The sequence below is a fragment of the Prinia subflava genome, chromosome 5 (genome assembly GCF_021018805.1).
Source record: "Prinia subflava isolate CZ2003 ecotype Zambia chromosome 5, Cam_Psub_1.2, whole genome shotgun sequence".
In the NCBI taxonomy this organism is placed as follows: domain Eukaryota; kingdom Metazoa; phylum Chordata; class Aves; order Passeriformes; family Cisticolidae; genus Prinia; species Prinia subflava.
The window spans coordinates 40,817,631-40,840,130 of record NC_086251.1 but is presented as its reverse complement, the minus strand read 5'-3'; the positions used below and the strand labels follow the sequence as shown (position 1 = coordinate 40,840,130).

At 41.1% G+C, this 22,500-nt stretch overlaps 1 protein-coding gene across 5 annotated transcripts in view; it reads right to left on the bottom strand.

Annotated features, from left to right (window-relative positions):
- Window positions 1–22,500, bottom strand: part of TTLL5 (tubulin tyrosine ligase like 5) — a 121,739-nt gene that overhangs the window by 97,404 nt on the left and 1,835 nt on the right. For 4 of the 5 annotated variants that reach the window (XM_063399022.1, XM_063399026.1, XM_063399027.1 and 1 more), the window contains exons 3-11: window positions 19,774–19,883; window positions 17,871–17,953; window positions 17,027–17,133; window positions 16,365–16,495; window positions 15,724–15,806; window positions 13,674–13,743; window positions 13,296–13,380; window positions 2,021–2,122; window positions 1,808–1,899 (exon numbers count right to left, since the gene is read on the bottom strand). In XM_063399022.1, the coding sequence (XP_063255092.1) occupies window positions 1,808–1,899; window positions 2,021–2,122; window positions 13,296–13,380; window positions 13,674–13,743; window positions 15,724–15,806; window positions 16,365–16,495; window positions 17,027–17,133; window positions 17,871–17,953; window positions 19,774–19,883 (863 nt within the window). Of the gene's footprint in view, window positions 1–1,807; window positions 1,900–2,020; window positions 2,123–13,295; window positions 13,381–13,673; window positions 13,744–15,723; window positions 15,807–16,364; window positions 16,496–17,026; window positions 17,134–17,870; window positions 17,954–18,925; window positions 19,077–19,773; window positions 19,884–22,500 lie in introns of those variants that run through there. The other variant, XM_063399024.1, reaches the window with a different exon arrangement.

Genomic DNA, 22,500 nt, shown 5'->3' with positions numbered 1-22,500 from the left:
GCAGGTAAGCAGAAGCATATGGCAAACACACCAGCACCAGTCAGCTGGAGTCTGACCACTGCCCACTCAGTGTGTTAGGAAGGATTAAAAAAGAGTTAAACAAGAGTGGGTTAGTGAGATAAGCCCTCAAACTACAGAGAATAAGCCATAGCACCAAGATATAAAAATTCTTCTTGTGAACTTTTGTGAGGTAACTGTTCTGTGACACTGCACCTTCCTCTAAAGCAGCTGTTCCCATACCAAAATTCATAAATCTTTTCAAAATTTTGTGACTGGTGACAGCCCCTAGTCCTGCTGACCTATAGATAACCCACAATTAGACAGCACTCTCCAGCTCCTGCCTGAGCCTGTGAACACAGCTCAGGAACAGGAGTCTAAGCAGATAGAGGAGGCAAAAGGCAAGAAAAGATACACATTAGACATAGACCTGGATTCTCCACTGGACTTGGGATGAGTCATGCAATAGAAAGAACACCACACTGATTTTGTTTTCAAGGACAAGCAATAGAGAAGTGAGAGAAGGGAGAAATGAACAAATACTGGAGTCATAGTCTCCAAAGTTACTAAAGATGAAAGGACAGCCTTCCCCACCCCTCAAAGGGAGCACAAGCAAATCCACACAGACATCTGGCAATCCCTGCTTCAAAGAGTATCTTCTAGAAACCACTTGACTAGAGAGTTTACTTTAGGTCTACAATTACTATTTCTCATGCTCAGATGATGACATGCAGGGACCTGAACAATTACAGAAAGAGCATGCAAGCAAATTCAGATGTGAACTTCTGTACCAGAAAACAACTAAGTGAAACCAACACAGCATGGGAACATCCCAGCACACATAAACAACCCAGAGCACAAAAACCCTGCCAGCCCACACAAGGCCAGCATTTTTCAGCCAGCATTCAGCCTCCCTACGACCAGAACCAGATGCATCAGAGAAAGGTGCAAGAAGCCTTGTAATAGATAGTTAAAGAAATCTGCTTGCATTGCTCAGTAGTTTACTTAATTATTAAGAGTGTATATTTTATACTTGAGGTTGGCGTGAGGCAAGGAGATGTATCAATATTAATAACTATGCATTCACAGCTTACTGAACACATATGGTGCAAGGGATTGGACAGCCATGCACACACATGATGGAAAAGAAGTCTAATTCCATCTGAAAGCCAGATTCAAACCCCTTCCTCCAACATTCGAGTGCTCCTTGGCAACATTTGCAATATGGGCCACAGCTGCTATCAGTAATTTACTGATGCCTCAGTATCACAGGTAAATTATCCCTTAAAGGATATACCCGGATTCTGCTCTGCAGATGCAGTTACTCCCAGCAGGCCTGGCAAAGGTGTGGAAGAGGGAGCTATTTTATATGAAACACAGACTAAATGAAAACACTCAGCAAAAACCTGAGCCATGGAAAGATGACACCACATCCAAGAGTCATTCAAACTGGCACAGCTGTCCAGAGGTTGGTCACTCATCAGACTGAACAGGCCATGGGAGCAGTAGAGGGAGGGAAGCTTTTAGAAGGAATGGAATGACCTTAAGAAACGGGAAATGTAGGTAAAATATTAAGAAACACACCCTGAGAAAGTCTCAGAATACTAGTTGCAAAAAGGAAGGGGTTAGGCCTTATCTCTGGGGATAGGGAATAAATGCACAGCTCTAGTGAGTAAGGAACAGTGCTTCCCTCCACCCTGCTCTGCTGCTAAATGGGACTCACTGGGGCACTTCCTTGACTTCTGAGAATTCACACTAGTGAGATGATCAAGATCCAACAAAGAAATAAAAGAACAAGATTTTTACTGACCTGCAGTGTCTCTCCCCTCTTGTTTTAAGTACCTCAGCATTGCACTCATGCTCCACTTATTTCCATAATCCTCTACTTCAGGATCATCACAGCTAAAAATCAATGAAAAAATGAGATTGACACCACTGGCCTACCTCTATGGATCAGCATTAGACCAACTTAGGTAAACTGACCCAACCTCTAAAGAACAAGTTCTGTTTTCCATCCAAGTACCTGACATAATCTCCACTCTTCTTGTTGACACTGTAGTTGGTCAGATGCATGAACTGGTTTTTAATGTTCTTGGATGCCTGGTCATACCTCACTGTTGCAAATCTGTAAAGAGAAATAAAAACTCACAGTATGTCTTGAACAAGTGGGATTCTTGCTAGATACAGCAGGCATGTCCCTACAAATCACAGACTACCACACAGACCACTCAACAGCAACACCTAGGGAGAGAAGGCATGTAATGAGAGTTCATCAAATGCAAAATACAGTTTATCCTCAAAGACACATCAAGCAAAAAATAATGTAATAGAATGTGAATATAATGTAATAGAGTAGTTGCAGTTGGAAAGGACCTACAACAGTAATCTAGCCCAACTGCAAATCATTTTATTACACTACATGTAAACTTGATTCAATACATATTTTAGGCCTCAAACTTTGGAGAAAAATTAATTTTTAAAAATTGAGAGCAGAATCCGGAGCATCTGGTAGGTAGAATGACCAGTATGAGCCACTGATAATCACCACAGCTTGTAACAGCAAGCATGTTCCAGTTCAAAAAAACCCCAAACAACAAAAAATCAACAAGAGAAAAAACACCTTCACTCTGACACCCCTCCTGTACCACAAGAGCTTAAGATGCCAGTGTCTCAAAAGAGGTAAGGGGAGTAAGAAAAGATAAGGGTAGAGTCAAACATGCTATCCAAAGAAGCTCTAGCAAGAGGAAAAGTATCTACCAAGTGCAGGAGGGTTAGCTGCATAAAAAAGGGAGTAGATATGGGGGAAGCCTCAATGCAGGAAAAAGGAGTCAGGGTTCAGGAAAAATGGGAGAGGGAGAGAAAGTTCGACCATCTGGTTATGCAATGAAGAAACGTTCAGAAAAGAAGTATTTCCAATTTTTTTCATTAATAGTCATCTCTCTTCATCCTTCCCCAATTATTTCCCATAGCTCAGAAGAAGCTGAAGTATACAAAGACAGCTAACAAGTTACCCAAAAAAAAAAACCAAAAAAACCACCAAAAAAAAACCAAAAAACAAACCAAAACCACAATCCTTCCTCTAGAAAGAACTGCCAAAAATACAAAGACCTTATTTCTCTGTTAAAATGATGCCACTACTGCCCTCACTTGGTAGCCATTTTGAGAAATACCTGTTGCCATAAAAACTATACCAGCAAATTCACAAAAATGCTTAAACTTATCCTTAAATACCCATGTGGAAGCAGGGGGGGAAACAAACCCCCCCATGATATAACTAATTTTAAATAGCAAGGTTAAAAGAGTGAAATATATTTTGCACTTTATTTTTCTCTCTTAACTACATATGAAGTCAGAGCAGCTGGCAAGAAAAGCATTTGGAAGTTTGGATCCCCTTTCCACATATTTCCACAGCTTAAAGTATTTGAATTTCTTTTCAGTTTAACTGTATGTTTCCTGGATTTAGCCCTTCTGTTTTGAAAACAGTGACAAAAGCACTGTCATATTTTTTGTCCTTATTTATGATTTCATCATCCCTGTCTTAACAATAATTTACTGGCAAATAGAAGTATTTGTTGAAATATAATTTCAGCCATATCCTGGAAGATACTGAGCACAATCAAAGCCATTTCAAGTCTCCCTTGGTACTTCCAAGCAGAGGGCAATTAGGTTCACCATGCTTTTCGGCTTATGCTTTTGATTTTTCATCTTCAAATATGAGAATAGGAACCCTTGGCAGACACAGACAGTACTCTCAACAACAGTATTTCTGTACCTTCAAATGCTTGCATTAGCTTTCTTCTACAGAGATTGTCCTTAATTATTAGGTGGTCTGAGCTCCATGCTCAGAATTTTACATTTCCATGGGGACTGTCTATTCAGAAGATATTTCACTGTTTTCCAGAGCTCCCAGTACCAAAGGTTCCTCTTTTACTAGGATGCTATCATCTTGAAGGACATCATGGGCAACTTCAGCAATGCACCAAAAACCTCCAAAACATTAAATTACTCATATCTACTCTGCAACATAATCCAATGCTTATTAATTCATTCAGCCAGAGCTGGTTTGACCAGCCTTATGCTAAGTGCAAGCCTGCAAATGGAAAATCTAAGCTATTTCTAGAGCTTCTATCAATAGCCTCTGGATGCCAGAATAGTAACAGGTCAGAAGTACAACACTAGCAAATAGCAAACACTTCAGTGTTTTGCACTTGCTTGAGATGGAGGAGTGTTGCTACCTCTGAAACACCAGTCACAATCACCTTCAGTACTCTGCAGTTCTACAGCTTTACAGAGTATACTTTTGAATTGTTCTTCCACTGTAGTAACTATGCTGTTCATCTACCACACTTGTTCTTTCCAGGAAGGACAAGAGACTTGCAGGCTACAGAATGTCTTGCTTCAGCAGAAATTTACTGTTATTTTAGAGAAACCAATGTCATAGGAAAAGATCTTACAGTAATAGTGAAAAATAGAAAAATAGGAAAAAAATTTAAAATAAGAAAACCTGATCTCTAGGTGTTAACCTAAAATTAGAATAAATTCTTGAGGAATTTTACAATCTTTTAGAAGATTACTTCATTTAAGCGTAATGTTCTTTTCCAATTTCATTCTGGACCACTATTAAGAATAGAATATATGTTACTTAAAAGATAAGGGCCAAGATCCTAAAATCAATTCAAAAACTATATACTAAGCAGGGACAGAAAATAAAGGGCAAGCCTTGTGTTTTCATAGTAACAGAATTTACCACAAGCATATGCCTCAATATTCTGCATGAACTATTTTTCTAAACACTAAAGGCTTCATGCCCAGGTGTCTCATATTGCTATAGTCCAGCCAAAGAGTGATGAAGGCACAAGTATGTGAGTCCAGATCACCATCTGCCAGGACAGGACTGTTTCTGGGCCAAAGCATTACTCGTGGATGCTGCTATGTGGGAGCCTGCAGTCAGACAGGAATCCAAGAGTACTCCTAAAACAGAGGCGGGACTCTCCACACGTGGAGGCCCATCTTCAGCCAAAAAAAAAGAGTATTTTATCCAGGGAAACTCACCTAAACACTATCTTCTGCTTACTAATACCATCTCTTCTTATTCCACTTCAAGCAACTGTCATTTCCCCCCACTCGATCTGTTCCAGTCCAAGTTCTGGACTACTCCATAGGTCTTGCAATGCAGAGACCCACCACAACTAACAGGCATTGCTGATAAAGTGTGTGTGGGCTGAGTAGTTCAACAACTAGAGTCACACTGCTTTTAATTAAAAAAAAAATAGAATTTTCCTGTAGGACTTGTCAAGTGGAAAAAAAACTAGGAAAAGGTAAAATTTTCCACTATTAGTCAGACAGGAAGGTTTTCTGCCACTTCAGTGCATTCTTCTGTCCCCACTTCATCTAAACCAGCAGTTCTTCTTATTGCTAACAATGTGAAATATTATGCAGGTAGCCAAGAAAGGAAAGGATGTCTGTTCTGTATCCACCATCAGAAGAATATCAACTCTGTTTTGGCCTGAATTCAGATTTGCTTTCTCTAGAACATAAGTTCTAACCACCAGTTTTCAAAACTGAACTTTCTTTCACCTGCCAATGTACTTGGAGAGGGTGCAGGAGTAGAAGATGCAAGAGGAATCATCCTCTCTGACAGCATCAACCTGGGTCATCTCTGAGATATGTATTACACATAGATAATACAGTTCACAGCAATAAGAATAGAGGAAGCATCTTCCCATGTCCTGATGTTATGTATTTCTTGTATTCTCTGTCAAAAATGAACTGCAAATTATACTAAAGATACTTGCTTTCATTAACTTGTTTACCTGCCCTTATTGCAGTCCCATTCTCTCAAAGAATGGGACTGCAACCCTTTTAATCAATCTTGTCCTTTTAAAAGTCTGACAAAAGGGCTAAGTTATGAAAATTAAGAATACATTCTAATACAGTACACAAGAGATCAGATTCCTCTGAAAGCCTCTAAGAAGAAATATTATAGGAGAGCTTCTACCCAAAAACTACAGCTGGAAATAGGAAAGGTTAAACAGAGGTTGACTGTGATTGTTCAGTTTCCACACTAACTGCTGCCTGTAATACATCCTCCCAGGCAGAGGTAGCTGCAGTCATATTGGGAACAGCCCTGGCAGTCTCCCTCCTTTTCACTGCAGCTTCTCTTTCCCCAGCAGGACTGAGGAGAGGTCCTTCATCATTCAAAGCTCAGAATAGAGAAGTGATCCTCATACATTCCACTATTCTGATACATCTGCTCATGTCTCCGCTGCTCATGTCCCTGCTGGTCACAGCCAAGTCACACAGGCATATTCCAGCTTGTATGAAGGCAACAACCCATTCTCTATACCAGCAACTACACACTACTACACTGCTCACCTTCCCCAACAGCACATCTCCCTTCCCTCTGCCTGTACTTCATCTTGGATCAGAGAGGAAGAAAGAACAATCAAAAGCAAGCAGAAAAGTGGCAGTAGCAGCAGCAGGTAGCCTGAGCAGCACAAAAAGAAAACTAAGGGAAAACTCCTTACTAATTCCTTCAGACTCCAGAACTACTCTCAACTGCCAGACTAACAGTATAACATCTAGACATCCTAGCTCTCTGCCTCCCTGTCATGCTTCAGGTTCACCTTTGGTCTTCAGATACTGACAGATTCCAGTCTTCCTTCCCTTCCTTGTAAGAGTTCATTAAAAGCCTAATAACCACACTTAAGCTCTGTCTGCAATAGGTCACCTTCTCTACAAGCGCCATGCAAGCTTTTTCCCTGCTCACCTAGTAGTCTACAAAACCTGTCAGAGTTCACACTGAAAAATCTCCAAATCCACCACACCAAACTTTGGCCCTTTACCCACATCCCTACACTGCCTTAACCCAAACAACTACCCTTCTACTGTAACAGTTTCAGGCAGGACAGTACCAAGGGACTGTACAACGCTCTCTGCCTTATCTCCAGCATTACATCAGGAAATTAATTAACCACAAGGTAAAGTTTGCAAGTCATTTCAGAAACATGTAAACTGGATCATTAAATATTTACAGAAGATGTTACATGGTTTTGCATGAAACTTGACAGCTCTGGAATGCTTATTTGAAGTATCTAGTCAGAGCCTGGGAAAGGAAGAGGAGAAGGGAAAAGACTGGAGTGGGAAGAAGGAAGGAATAGTTAATCCCTCTTCTCTCAAATGAGTTCTACAAAAAGAACACATTATGATAGACTTTTCCATGATTGCACACAGAGTTCCTGCATAAATATCCTGGAAATAATCAGTGTAGTGCTTTTACAAGCATGCTCCTCACATTTTACACTTGGAGTCATTTTGTCAGTCCCTCATTCCTCCCCATGCATTAGACTTTAGCCTCCCTGTTAGTCTATTAGCTGCCACTTTGTTTAGGGAACACAGGTCTCTTACAGTACAGGACAGAAAACAGAAGTCTAAAGACCATCACAACCCCCCTACCTCCAACATTAATATGTTTCACAGTATCCACCTGATATGTTCGTTAGCAACTGAGGATGAACAGGAGCTAATGCTTGTAAGGGAATTACTAAACATAAAAAGGAATTCTGATGACACCTCTATGATGGCAGTTTCTCTAATCAAAGCTGAAGAAAATTACTTGAACAGTTCTATGTTAAAGAACAAGATCCAGGAGCAGTTTTACCAGATGTCTGAAGGAAAAGGAAGGAAAATAAAGACTTTTTTTAATCTCTTCACAACAAATTTGCATGTTTTCAATTAATGCATGGCCATTAACAGGATTTTGAACCTTTGGTGCACAAGAAAACACCATGAGGATAACCAAGCACTGGCACAGGTTGCCCAGAGAGGTTATGGAGTGTTCCTCCTTGGAGATATTCAAAAGCCATCTGGACACGGTCCTGCTCAACCAGACCTAGATGGGCCCACTTGAGCAGGGGGTTGGACCAGATCCCTTTCAGCCTCAGCTACTGTGATTTGGTGAACCTCTCATGTTCTGTTTCTCACATTCACTAGTTTCTCATTGTTCAGACTGTCAGCAGCTTTAACAACTGAGCTGACCAGCTTTCACAACTGCTTACTAGCCTGTCTGTTAAGCACAACAGTAGGGTCACGTAGTTATACACCTCAGTGATTCAGTAGTTATTCATCTCAGTGATCTGAATCTGATTATCTTAATTAAAAAGTAAGGAAGCAACATAAAGCCTTCTGGCTTGATCATCTATCCACTGGCCTGAAGTCCAGCAGGTACACCTAGTGAAGAACACTGCTGCACAGCTTCTGCACAGGGCAGTGTCTGCTGAAGTGGCTGTAGCCCAGTCCCAGGTGCCCATGCAGAAATAAATGAGTGCACTCCCTAAGGAGCAGAGGCTGCAAGAGGGATGGGGCTGCTGCAGCTGGCTCAGCCAGCTCTGGCCTAAGCACAGCCTGCGAGCTAATGTGAATTCCTTGGCACAAACCAAACACCTGAATTCTTTGGAAACCACAGGAATCCAGCACAGAAATGGTGAATATCCCAGAGAAGCCAGTGTCAATTAGGAAGCCAGGCTACTGAAGGAAGAGTGTCACAAGGCTGAGTGGTGTGAGCTCAGGTGGCAGCATGGCAGCTAGTGGCAGGTGCTGGGAAGCTCAGTGGTCTAACCCCAGAGCTAACCTTTGCAGCTCACTGGAAAGTCTCCTCAAGCCACTGCTCCTTGGGCCTTTTGCAAGAAGGTTTGGATTTCAGCTCAGTTTTGCTTCTTTTCCTCTAATCTACTTTTCAAATTCAGTGTAAATCTGAATGACAAGTTCCTGATGATCTATGACCTTTCCAGCTATTCAAGCTCAGAAATAGGGATGTCTAAACATGGTGTAGGAGAAAAAGCAGTCTATCAAGAAGTCTCCCCAAAACAAGGAGCCATTTCACTATGAATTCCCCACACTATGTGTCAAGCCCTCATCACGCCTGCAGGCACGAAGCAAGAGAGGTCCCCCAGGCTCCTTTCTGTCCCACACCGAAGGAGGGGAAGTTAGTCAGGAGAGAGAGCTAGCAAAACAGGGAAGGCTCACAAACAGCACGAGCTATTCCTGGCACTATGTTCTCTTCAACTGTACTTCAGGCACAAGTCAAGCTTGTTATTCTCTACTTACATGAATGTCCCTCCAAAAACCAGCATAATCCACCAATTCAGCAGTTGGCTCTAAGTGAAGCCTTGGGACTCCCACATAACTGGGCTTGGTGAGTCACCTTCAGAAGCATGTCAAAGTTTATAATTAAGACTGCAGTTTATTAACAAAGTACCTCTTATTCAAACTAAGATATAAAAGGTATGTCAATAAATACATTACATTGCCTGTTTTGGAAATCTCAGATAAATAAAACAACCAAGATTTTTAATGCATGATCAGATGACATAGTTATACTCTCAGGCAAACCTGGACTAAGCTTGCCATGACCATCTCATTTTCTAAATCTATACCTTCAATGCAAATGTCCCAGCTACAATTCTCCAGGCTGTGATCACAGACAACCAATCTAGATTATAATTGTCCTTTCCAGTACAAAGTTACTAAATATCCGCCAGTTTAACAGATGTATGGCAGCACATTGTGTCTACTTTTTTAATAGAAAAGTACTAGAAAAGTGTTCAACACATTTTACAATCCAACAGGAGGATCTTAAGTCATCCAGTGCTGCTTTATGTCTTACACACAGCTTCAGTCTTATTCCAAGCCTCAAGTAAGAAAAAAATCCCCACCCCCGCTCCACTCCCTCCAAACAGATCACTGAATATCTCCAAATTAATCTATTAGCAGCATTCCTTCTAGAGGTCCACCAGGACAAAATATGCAAGGAGTTTTGACAGAGTTCAAGGCAGGAACAACTAGAAAAGTTGTATTGTAACACAAGATAAAAACAGAGCACACTGACACCTCTCTTAATAACTCTCCAGAAGTCTGACAGGTGACTGCTCACATGAGGCTCTGTCCCCTTATACAGCTTATTTAACATGGAGTGGGATGGAAATAGCTAGAAACTACTCAACATCAGCACTTTCTAACTTCTACTCAGTATTCTTTTAGAGGATAAACAGAAAAGAAAAGAAATAAAAAAGAAAAAAAAACCCCACTCCTACACAAATATTTTGAAGTCATTACCTTCCTGAAAAACTGCATTTTAAAAAATTAATAAAAAAGACAGAAAGAACTTTGGCCAGGGGGCAAACCAAATAGTTATTTAGTACTTGAGCACAATAGTTGAAGGCTTTGTTACACACATCTGCATATATACCTTTCCTATCTCCTTTAAATTAAACTTGGAAAGAGAAATAGAAGGTACAAAAATGCTGGATCCACAACCTCTTACTTCTCCTCAGCTCTGAAGCCTCAAATTCCACTCTAGATCATGTCATGACAAATCTAGCTGTGCCAGAAGAAACAAGGCCTAAGGAAATATCTAGTCAAACATCACAAGTGTTTGTTATACCAAGTCTGTTCCTTGTAAAGATCATTACATCTTATGGTTTCCTCATAACACTCCTTTTCTGGTAGAAGCCACCAAGTTTATCAAAGCAGTCAGGTTCCTCTTGGAATATGCAAAGCATAACACTAGAGGAACATGACCTTTCATACAGACAAAGAAAATGGAAAAAAAATTTAAAACATCAAGCTAGATCATCCTTACTACATGTCAGAGACTACCTGCCTTCAGAAAGCAAATTCAAAACATGGAAGTCCCCACAGTGCACCACAAGCACTAGCTGAGGTTCCAAAACCAGATTGCTTTGTTCTGCTGGTATTTTTCACCTTATATTGCTTCTATACCACCTTTGATTCCAGACCCTGACATTACCTCCCAGTTCTCTGCTAGAAATTGTTTCTACCCTTAAGCAGCAAGGTTTGGGTTTTTTTTTTTCACAAAGTATTAAAAACAGTCTCTGCTCCCCAAGGTTAAAACGCTTCCCTCCCCCTGCAGAGCTAAATTTTTGTCCCAGCTTTAAACCAAAGCATTACACTATGTGAGGCAATACAATACTCTCTCCCAGCATGTAACTCAAGCTGTAAAATGAATGGCAAAACAGCTACATAGGAAGACATAATCCAGCAACTCCAGGTTCTTTACTCTCACCAACTGAATCTGCAAGTGCAGGGTATGGGGAAAAACCCAATTGCTACAACTGCAGACCACTAGTGCCATCTGGAGGCCACAGAAAACAGCCCACCTGAAGTTTTATCAGCCTCTGCTCACCTTGAGCGTTGTCCTCCAAAGAGACCTTGCCAGCACTTGCAGCATGCACATACCAGCTGTACAGCCACAGTAGATGGGAAAAGCTTAAGGATAACTAAACATACTGTCTGCAATAAACTTACAGCTATCGTGTGAAAGCATTCACCTACAAGTCTATAGCCATAGCTGACACTTCAGACAAAACCACCCAGAGGGCAGTTGAAGTTTAGTAACAGAACCAGAGCAACTCTCCATAGTCCAGAGTTCTCTCTCTTGGAAGAGAGGTAACAGCTCATTATTTTCATTTCCTCTACACCTCTTCCACAGTTGTACTGGTAGAGTGGCCCATACTGCAAAGCAGAATTAAGATACCTAGTGCCACTTTCAGTCTCCATATACTATCTACCTCTCACAGAAAGCTGAAAGATGGGATAAATTTGAAAGAAAGGAGCACTTTCATTAGTAATACTGTGGTGTCCTGTAGATATATGTTCCACTTGTCATGTGTGTCAACACCATGTGCACCAGATTTGATTACAGTTTAAACAAATGGAATCTAAAGAAATAAAACTGCTAAGGATTTCAGAACACTGAAAAGTGATTTGCAAGTATTGCTGCCAGATGGACATTGAAAGACGGGCATGGAATACTGAGAGTCCAGAATTGCTGAGACTGAGGTTTCTGAATGGATACCCAGATATGCACTTCCACACTCTTACCTTAAAGCAAAATATATTACTCTACTGGCAAAAATGCACACTTATCCTCAGAGAAGAATACTTGTATTTATACAGATGGATTTTTGCAGAAGTAAACTCCTTTGTTACAAGATCAGCAGAACCATCTTTAAGATATCAATGATGGTGCAAGTCCTATCTTTGAAGGCCTGCTATGCACTGCCCATTCTGAGAACATGCTGGCATTCTAGGCTATCTTGTTTCCCTCTTCACTTACCAAAAACATGCAGTACTAGCAGGTAACAATTTAGCTGCCAGTTCCCAAGAGAAAAGTCTTGCATGACTGGCATGTCTAAGGCTCTCTTTCTATGGCGAATATAGTTATTAAGCTTTCCACTTATTGAGGACAAGCTTCCCCTTTCTGCCTCCTTTTAGGGAAAAAAATGTGTTCACATTATCTTCGGAGGCAGAGGGACATCACAACACACCTGAAGGGCATTCATAAATTTAATGGGTATTTCTTGAGGGTTACTTATGTATTCCTTGGGATTCATTATCCTCTTGGGACAAAGATAATTTGGACTCAGTATCTACCCAAGTCAGAGCCATGACAGGCATGAACCCTAGAGATATTCTGAATACATCTGATGTGTTTGTAAGAAAGATACAGCATTACTTAAAACTGTTGCTGAAGACAGCTGTGTGGTGTTCTTCTCTCCAACATCACTACAGTTAAAATTCTGATCTATTGGGAATTCAGAGGGGTGATTGCTTCAAATCAATTAGTTACTTCAGACAAATATTTTTATAAACTTCTAGAACAAAGAAAAACAGATATTTTTGGTAGATGAGTATTGATTCTAGGGAATCTTAGATGTCTTTCAAGACTTACATTCAAATGAAAATTGTTATCTTGCAGGGTCAAAACAGAGAACTAGCCTAAAACCACTTAGTAGATACTGCTGATAATTCAAGTGCTGACCTAAAATTTAGAAGAGTCATTGAAATGAATGAGTCACTGAGCTCATTCATTAACAGGTCTGCAACTACCTTTTTAAGATAAATTTCAGAAAGCTTGGATTCACTTTCCCTTGGAGAATTGAGAAGAGGCAGAAAGGTATCAACAATGACAAATTTCAAGAACTCACCTTTGAGAATGGACATGCCAATGATGACCTGTTTGGCCATTCAATCCTTGAGAGTGGAAAACTTGCTTTATTAATTATATAATGTATATATATAAACCCTCACTCAAGATCCTATAACCTATATGAAGAAACCTGATGGAACACAACATGACAAAGTATCATCTATTTAAACTCTGCAGAATTCCCTAACTGCACTTTCCTCATTTGACTATTGTTTCAGAAGTAGAGGCAAGAAAAGAAATGTCTGGATCACCAAGTGCAGGTACTGAAAAAGGAAGACTTTTCCCATACCTGGCCAATCCTTCCTCATAGAGATAGACGACAAGTGGATCATAGGATGTGACCAGAACATAAAGACGCACATCAAACTTGAAATCTGAAATACAGTTGTCAAGAGTCAGTGATTGCAAATATCTTCCAGACATCATAATTAGTTGAGGAATTTCAACAGACTCTGGGAGCAATAAACCATTACCTGCTGATGACATAGGTGCCTGAAACTATCCCAGTTGAAAAGATCCTAGTTTTAATTAATTCTGTAGTTATATTTGTCTGATGCTAGACCAAGCTAGATGACTCAATTATTCAACTAAACTCCTGAAAAGCTTGCAGAGACCATCAGATGCAGGGTTGGGGGAAGGGAAAAAAGCAATTCCTAAGCACACTCACCATCTATGAGCAAGGGATTGCTGATGTAACGAGACACCAAGATGTTGTCTTCCACTACAATTTGGTTTGGCTGCAGAAGAACAGAGAATTTAAGAGTGAAAAAACAGAAGATGTAAGGAATAAGAAGCAATTAGATCAAATCCACCATTTTTCCTGCCTTTTCCTCCTAAAGCCACCCTGTACTAACAAGTACGTCTGGGGAAGGAATAAATAAAATCAAAAGGAAAAAAACATTACTGTCAGTCACAACATAGTGAAGGTAATTAGATCCTAAAGAGAAGTCTAGGAACGATTGTCCTAGATTTTAAATTGCCAAAAAACCCTGCTCATTGAATTTTCCAGTAAAATACTCAAGAGTAGCATACAGATTTAACAGCCAGATGGCAACAATGTAAAATAGGCAGGAACAACTCCCACCCCCCATCTAAGAAGTAACTGTTACTCTGTTTGCTTCTCAAGGGCTTAACCAAACACATGGAGAAGGGGTTTAGAGACCCAGGATGCAATATGTAACTACAGCTGGTGAAGTCACAAGTGAAGAAAATGACTCAACTTGTGATCTTTGTAACTACATCCTGGGCTGGTATCCAACCTTTCTGCCTACCTTCTACTGAGCTTCAGTTCACAGCAGGAGCTCCTGTACCCAAAAGAAGCTATACTTGTAGGTAAGAACTGAAAGCTCCAACTATGACAAACACACATTGCAAAGTTATGGGATCTGTTGAAAAAGTTTTTACTTTTTGCTGTATGCAAGGCTCTCTCATAACGACTTTCTTGCACAACACTTTCTTGCCTTGCAAAAGAGGCAAGAGAATCACAGAATTCTGCCTTTATTCAATTTTGCATCTTTTCAGCCACAACACCAGCATCAGGAGCAGAAAACCTAAGCATATAAAATGCTTATATAGAATGTGAGAGGACAAGCTCAACTTCCCTCAGAATATCACATGAAAGTGACACACTGCTCTATACAGATCAGGGAAATGCAAATGTTTGTTATTTGTTTGGAGGGGTTATTGTTGTTTTCAAAAACTGTGCTAAGATTCTGAAAGACGCTCTTTTAATGGCATCACACTGAAGAAAACTGGCCTGTGGGCCAAACTAGCTGCACTGTTTCTTGAACAAAATACACAAAGGGATATTGGTCCCAGAAGGGTATTTTCCCCAGGTCATGGCCAACTGCCATGTGAGCCTGAGCTCATTCCTCCCTTTCAAGCAAAGAAAAAACTGAGTGTAGCTCTGGAAATACTTACCTCATACACTTGGCGAATTGCTCCCTTATTTTATGGGAAATGATCCAAGTAGAGAACAGATGAGACAGCATGACCCCTTCAGCGCAGGGAAGGCTAAAGGGGTTTGAATGGGTGAAAACAGAATGACTCAACAGTCATTTTGCTGTTGAGCATATTTATTGGAATCCCCTCATGTGTTTGGCTCCAGTTCAGATGTATTTGTTACCTATGACAACTGCAAAGCCCACAAAGAGCAAAAGACACTAAAACCTGCACACTGATTTCAAAGAACTATCCCCATTACGCCTCAGGAAGGTCACACTGGCCTTTAGATAACATAGCTTTAAGATTGATACACTTCCTACCCTATCAAGGTTCATTTAAACTGGTCTTTTCCATGGGGAAGTGGGAGACAAGGGGTCTGTTTGAGGACTGTTTAGGTCATACAGGGAAACAACTAAGGAGAGTTCTGGAAATCTCCACAAGGTCAGCCTAATGTCAGCCACAAAGACAGCATGAAGCAGCACAGCTTCCCAGACTGTCTCAGGCAATATAAACTTGCTCCTAATAAGCTGAGACTTGAAGGTAGATTGCAAGATGAGCACACCATACAAAGAGACAAACTGCTTTTGGTTACACAGCACAGGCCCAGGCAGGCCTTCCCAGCTGCTCAGAACTGTTGAACTGCTCACCAATACATGGCTGAAATTGAGAGTAAGGCCAGTGTCCAGTTAGATACCTCCATGCCTTTTGCCTGGAAGCCGACACAGTTTTGAAGACAGTTTTACTGAAGAGCAGTCCTTTTAGTGAACACTTACATGATTTATCAGGTAGACACCTCGACCTCTGGAAGAGGCCACAGGCTTCACTATCCACGGGCCTCTGTCCTTAGAATAGGTATCTGGTTAAAAGAAAACAGCACAAGTCTGCAACATTTTCCATTTTGCTTGTTAACACGGGAGCAAGAATCAAGAACATTGCCTACGGTAAATGCTTTAGAGAACTCCACAAGCAGATCTAAGTCTGCTTTTTCCATGTGCTATTCACCCCTTTGGAATCACTGCAATTATTACAGCCCCTTCCTGAAGCCCCCTCTGCTGCTTCAATAGATTCATTCTTCTGCCCTATGCCTCCTTTTGGCACTTCTCACTTCAATGCTCCCAGGCAGGGATATTGTGAAGCTGATCATCAACAACACTGTGTACATAAAAACTCCTCCATTTTGGAGTCTTAAGCGCACATCAGCTTTTTGAAAACTTACACAGGCATGGAGTAAACAGCAGAGTATAAATTACATAAAGAAATTATGGGGACATTTTCTACTGTCTTCTCAGCTTCCTCTAATTTTGCTGCCTTAATCACTGGCATGATCAAAAGACTAGGATATTAAAAATAATTCCCATCCCCCTACATCCCATTGTGTTGTTTTATGTCTGGGCATCACCAGTCATTCACTTACTACAGAAGTCCTGGTACTCTGCAGGGAGGATAAAGGTCTGAGGTAAGATATGGAACGTCTTGATCCCATGGGCCAGCTGCATTCGACAGACATTCTTGTACAGTCTGTCCTTTCGTGTCAGTTCATATGACCTGGAGTCCCAAAACAAGAGACATTATCTATTTTTTCCCCTTACATGACAGCAACCCTTTGCAATAGTTATTGAAGTATCTGTAGCTTTGTCAGATGTCTAAACTCTAACCCACAACTACTCTCAAGCTTTACTACCTCTACTTTACAGCAGTATTAATATTGTTTGTGGCACTTCTTGCAATTCCCAAGGCTGAAGCACAGCAATCTGTTATAACAGTGGTTACAAACTTTAGCTGGGGACACAGGACTATGCCTCTAACTAAAAACCCGAAGTCACAAATAACTTATCATCAAATAAAGAAAATAAAATTAAAAATACAATATTTGGGCTAGAGACAAGCATTTTAATTCATATACTGTTCCCCAAAAATCCCAAAGACCATTAAGAATGAAGACAGCATGTGGCATTGGCCCAGTCTCTTGGGATTTTATAGTACCATGTATACTCTAGTTTTTGGGGAGTTCTATGGTCAGATTTTTGCAAATCATCACAGAGATGCTCAACAAAACATGGTATCAAGGGACCTTACCTAGGGAAATGATTGACTTTCTGAACATCTGTAAGGGTACGCAGTAAGCAGGGCTTCAAGTGTGATCCTGTCCACATGAGATTATAATCACTGCTATTAGGGTGAACCTAAAGAGCAACATAAAAAACACCACACACATCGAATTAATGAATCTTTGTCCCTAGATCTACAAGGCCAATGCAACTCTAGTTCAAGACAGTCTCCTCTACTATCTCTAATATATGGGCAACTCCAGCCAAACTGCTGACCTAAGGTATTCCCATACTGGGAAATAAGCATGTCAAATTTTTCTAAACAAAGTTATGAGACTTATTTTCATAGACAGTTTAAACACAGTTTGTAAAACATTTTAAATGTCTTCAGAAAACCTGTCAGATCAATTCCTTAACTTGCTATTATTCTGAAAAAAATCAACCCTACACATCTCTCAAATTGTCATTAACTGCATACAGGACATTTTTTAGAGCAACACAGGCACTAGAAGAGAAGTGTGAAATACTACATCAAAACTTCTGAGAGCTTGTAAAGGCTGAGAAATCATTCAGATCTTCCCAAGGGTGTTAAGCTTTAAAAGCAAAAAAGACAAAAAACACATGAACAAACTTCAGCATTCCTTTTTCCCTATTCTTGAAGGCTTAAGATTAATGAGTTCTCCTTTGAGAGAACAAAATGACATCTTTTCAGTCTGACCAGCAGAATACATAAAAAGACAAAACCAAAAACCTCAAGGGGGCCCACAGCAACTTCCTGGTTCTAACTCTGCAGAGTTTAAAAAAAAAATCCAAAAACATTATCATCACATCCCAGCCCAGCAGAAATCAGATCAGAAGTTCATGGCACTCACCTCATGGAATCCATGGGCAGTCAGAATGCTCCGGACCAGCCGGCTGTCTGTTCGCACGATCTTATAGGACATGTGGAAGCGCTCTGGGAAGAGGCAAAGAGACACGGGATTACAGTCTGCACCTGGAGAAATAACCCAAAGTCACTCATGCTGCCAAAGAAAAGGACTCAGACAGGACTCAGACAGTACAGCTGCACTTAATTCACAGAGAGCAGCAGCACATAACACCTCAGGAAGGCCACACTGTCATCAACAACAACATCAGTGAACTGACATCAATCCTTAGCTATGATATGGTAGCATCACAGAACCCCATCATATAAAAATAAAGAACAGGACAGCCTTACAAATACCCAGATTATTTTTTTAAAAACATTCTATTATACAGACTACTTTATAACACTCCAAACATGATTTCAGCTTTCTTCTCTATTCAATATTGGTATTCCTAGCTAAAAGTAATCATTTCTAATGCCCCTGATTGACATGGCTGGGTTATGTGATCACTTTTGATATCCTGAAAACCCAAAATAAAGCATTGAATTTTTGTTTATATCTCATTCACCTTCCAACAAGTAACTGCAAACAAAACAAGAAATAAAGTAAGTAGTACAAGGAAATAAAAAGATAAACTCACTATGCTAGTAGAAAGTCATAAAAGCAAAGGCAGTAAGCAGCCCTGGAGGTATAAGATAAACCAAAAGCAAGTAGCAAGACTAGAGGTCAGTTGTAATATAAAAGGATGTGGCAATCCAAAAAAAGAGTTCAAAGACAGTAGAGAAAGAAATTGCAATGCTAGAATACAGAACTGCCTAGAAAACTGAGTTTACAAATTGATTCAAACTGAGAATAAAAAGGTAAAGACTAGATTGAACTTCAGGAAATATGTTTTATCAACAAAAGTAAGTCAAAAAAGTAAGAAGTATCATAATCAGGAACAAGACAAAGTTGGAGGAAATTTAACAGGTTGCACTATTGAGCAACAAACTTGTTAAACCATGCAAGAAAAAGCAGAAGAGCCCCCACGTTGCAGTAAAAATGCGAGTTACAATTACCATCAGCTTCTGGCACCATCCAAGTATGTTTTTAACTCACATGAAAAGGATCAGGAGTTTTCACATATAAGTCACCTTCTCCACCCCTTACCCAAATGAGCCACAAGCATTTCTGCTTGGATAATATATTAGAAACAAAAGCACCAATTACCTAAGAAACAAAAAGCAAGAGAAGAAAGAAGTGTCAGCACCTTCACAAAAGAGAAGCTGAGTAGATTTTAGCTTTTCTCCAACTCAGCACGTCCAGAACAAGCTCCCAAGCTGTACACACCCATCAGCATTAACTTTTCAAATCCAAAGTGGGTGTCCATAACAACCCAGCCTCTATAGAGGCCCTCCCTTATTTGACACTAGACAGGTTCGGTCTCCCAATTCATGTGCTGCCAGCAATCATTTTGTTTATGGCTTCTCAGGGTTGTGGGGCTGTAGACTCAGAGATTTGTTACTACAGCTTATTATTGTTCAACTGTGGGGCTGGCTGCTTTATTTCCCAGTGAAATGCTCTCAAAACTCACTGCAATGATTGATTTTAAGGTCTTAGCCATGGTGAATTTGTATTCTGGTTCTAAGTTCTAGCATGGCCTACAAGTCCAATTTGCAAGCAGACAGTTCCAGTTGAAAACACATCAAAGCCCAGTGGAGGGACAGACACTTACCATGATCCAAAGACATTGTAAGCATTCACCAACAGATTAAGCATTTCTGAATGTCTCCATGATGAGAGAGAAGAGAGGATTCTAATTTCTTTCCTACCACATCCTCTTCCCAGCACAAAGTGAAGGGAACATCAGCTCAGAGACTTTTACCTCATGCCTTCAAGCCAAAAGCTGGCACATAGCAGCACTCACCTCCAATGAGACGGAGGTAGCTGTCCTTAGTCAGAATGGCTTCAGCATGAAACACCAAGACAGGGACCCGCCTGCAGCCACCACCGGTCCACTTGATACATGGATGATCCCTGAAAGGACAAGACAATCAGAATAAGCAACTGCTGAGCTTCATACATGCAGCAATTAGTTACAGTAATGACACAGCACTTCTCCATACTTAGCCACCTAGCCTGTGGACAGGACACAAGCAAACACGGTGGGGAGAACAGTGGGAGATTAGTGAGGAGGACTGTAAACATGCCTAAGTGACTTACAGCTTGGGTGTAGAAAAATATACGTGACACTCTAACTGTTGTCTGTCTTTGTGTGTTTCACAAGTAGAACATCTGAAGTCAGATAGCATAGCACTAAACTAGACTTCAAGGCACTCTACCGAACATGCTTGAGATTCCTACAGTGGGAAAGGTCAAAGCACAGTGGTAAAATACACCTGCAAGAATCCCTGAGAAACAGGTAAGAGCAGCAGCTTCAGGGATCCTCTAGCAAGGACCAAGCTCCACAGTGCCTGTCTCTCCACTTGCGTGCCTCTGATGCTGCTTTTGGGGAACCCTCCGAAAAGAAATTTACTCTTTGCATTTTGGCAACAGTTTTATGGTTGTCTGTAAGCCCTGCCTGTGCTGACTTACACACATGCTAGGCATCTGTGGTGGTTCCAGGCTGCACCCTGGCTAGATGCCAAGTACCCACCAAAGCTGCTCCATCATTCCCTTCCCCAGCTGGACAGGTGATAAAAAAATTACCAAAAGACTCATGAGTTAAGGGCAGGGAGGGACCACCCACCAATTACAGCCACAGGCAAAAGAGACTCGACTTGTGGAAACCAATTGAACTTACTACCAATCAAAATCAGAGCAGGATAATGAGAAGTAAATCAAATCTTAAAAACACCTTCCCCCCACCCCTCCCTCCTTCCCAGGCTTAACTTTATTCCTGAATCTCTACTTCCTTCCCCTCAGCAGTGCAGGGAGATGTGGAATGGGGATTTCAGCCAGTTCATTGTATGCTGCATCTGCTTCCTCCTCAGGGTCCATACCCTGCTTCAGCACGAGGTCCCTCCCGCAGCAGACAGTCCTCCACAAACTTCTCCCATGTGAATCCTGTCTATGGGTTACAGTTCTTCACAAACTGCTCCAGCACACGTCCCTTTCCACAGGGTGCAGTACTTAAAGAAAAGGCTGCTCCAGCATGGGTTTCCCACAGGGTTACAAGTCCTGTCAGCAAATCTGCTCCAGGGTAGGCTCCTGTCTCCATAGGTCTGGAGGTCCCTCCCAGGAGTCTGTTCCAGCACAGGCTTTCCATGAGATCCCAATCTTCTTTTGGGCATACACCTGCTTCAGTGTGGGGCTCCTCCATGAGCTGTAGGTGGATCTCTGCACCCCCACAGATTTTAATGGACTGCAGGGGCACCGCTACCTCACCATGAGCTTCACCAGAGGCTGCAGGGAATCCCATCTCTGGCACCTGGAGCAGCTCCTTGCCCTCTGACCTTGGTGGCTGCAGAGCCCTTCCTGTCACATATTCTCTCTCTTCTCTGAGCACTATTACCCCCATGCAATAACTTTTTTTTTCTTCATAGATATGTTACCACAGTGGTGTTTCTACCATCACTCCTGGGCTCCATCCTGACCAGTGGCAGCTCCATACTGGAGCATTGGCTCTGTCAGGCATGGAGGAAGCTTCTAGCAGCTTCTCACAGAACCACCCTCCCACTACCAAAACCTGGCCACACAAATGCAATACAGCACCCTTGGTACTCAGCTATAAAGGGAATCTTCCTCTTTTTGAATTGGTCTTGCCAGTCCAAGTTCTGTTTAATCCTGTTTAGTTCTCTATTTATTTTAGTGGGTATAATTTAGGAGAGGCCTCATGAGATGTCACAGCTACAGTTCTCTGAGTTTATAGCCTGAAAATAAGATCTATAATTCATGATAAACCACAATTGCTGGTATCCACACAACCAGACCTTGCAATGCAGGTTCCAGCCTCCAATTTTAGAACTGCAGATCAGTGCAGTCTGCCTGGCTGTAATATTGGAGTCTGAAGTGCACAAAAAAAAAAAGAGCAATAATGCAGAGTTTGAGAGACTACAACAGACTTGACTCAACTAAAAGGATAAAGCTGTGTATTCTTCCCTTTTAATTCCTGTCAGATATAGTGGAATTGCAAGGCCAGAATCCAAGAACGATGCCCCCAGTGCAGCACTTAAGCTACAGGCTCTGAGATGCAGTGATCAGTTCTGTACAAACCAACAAGACTACACTGGGAAGTATCATCTCCTCAGAGGAATTAAGGGCACACCAAAAAAAAATTGTTATATCAAATTCTAGGATCACACAAAGAAAAACTCTCAACCTCCCCAGGCAAATAAAAGTCTGGCTGTTTATTACCACTGCACAAGAAAATTAAAAACATGAAAATATAACAGAAAGCAGAGACTGAGGGGTTGAAGAGGCATCTCTATACTAACAAGAAGAAATACAAAGACTGACGGAGATATACAAAAGCATTTGTCTATAGAATATGAAACATCATTGTTTGCCAAAGGTTTGGAGAAGCTACACAAGACAAAACACTTCCAAAACTTAGAACAAAGGAACAGAGATAAAAGGGCAACTTTCTGATGTTAGGACAAGGGCTCTTAATGGTAGTCTTGGTCCTCTTTACAAAGTTACTACGATTATCATC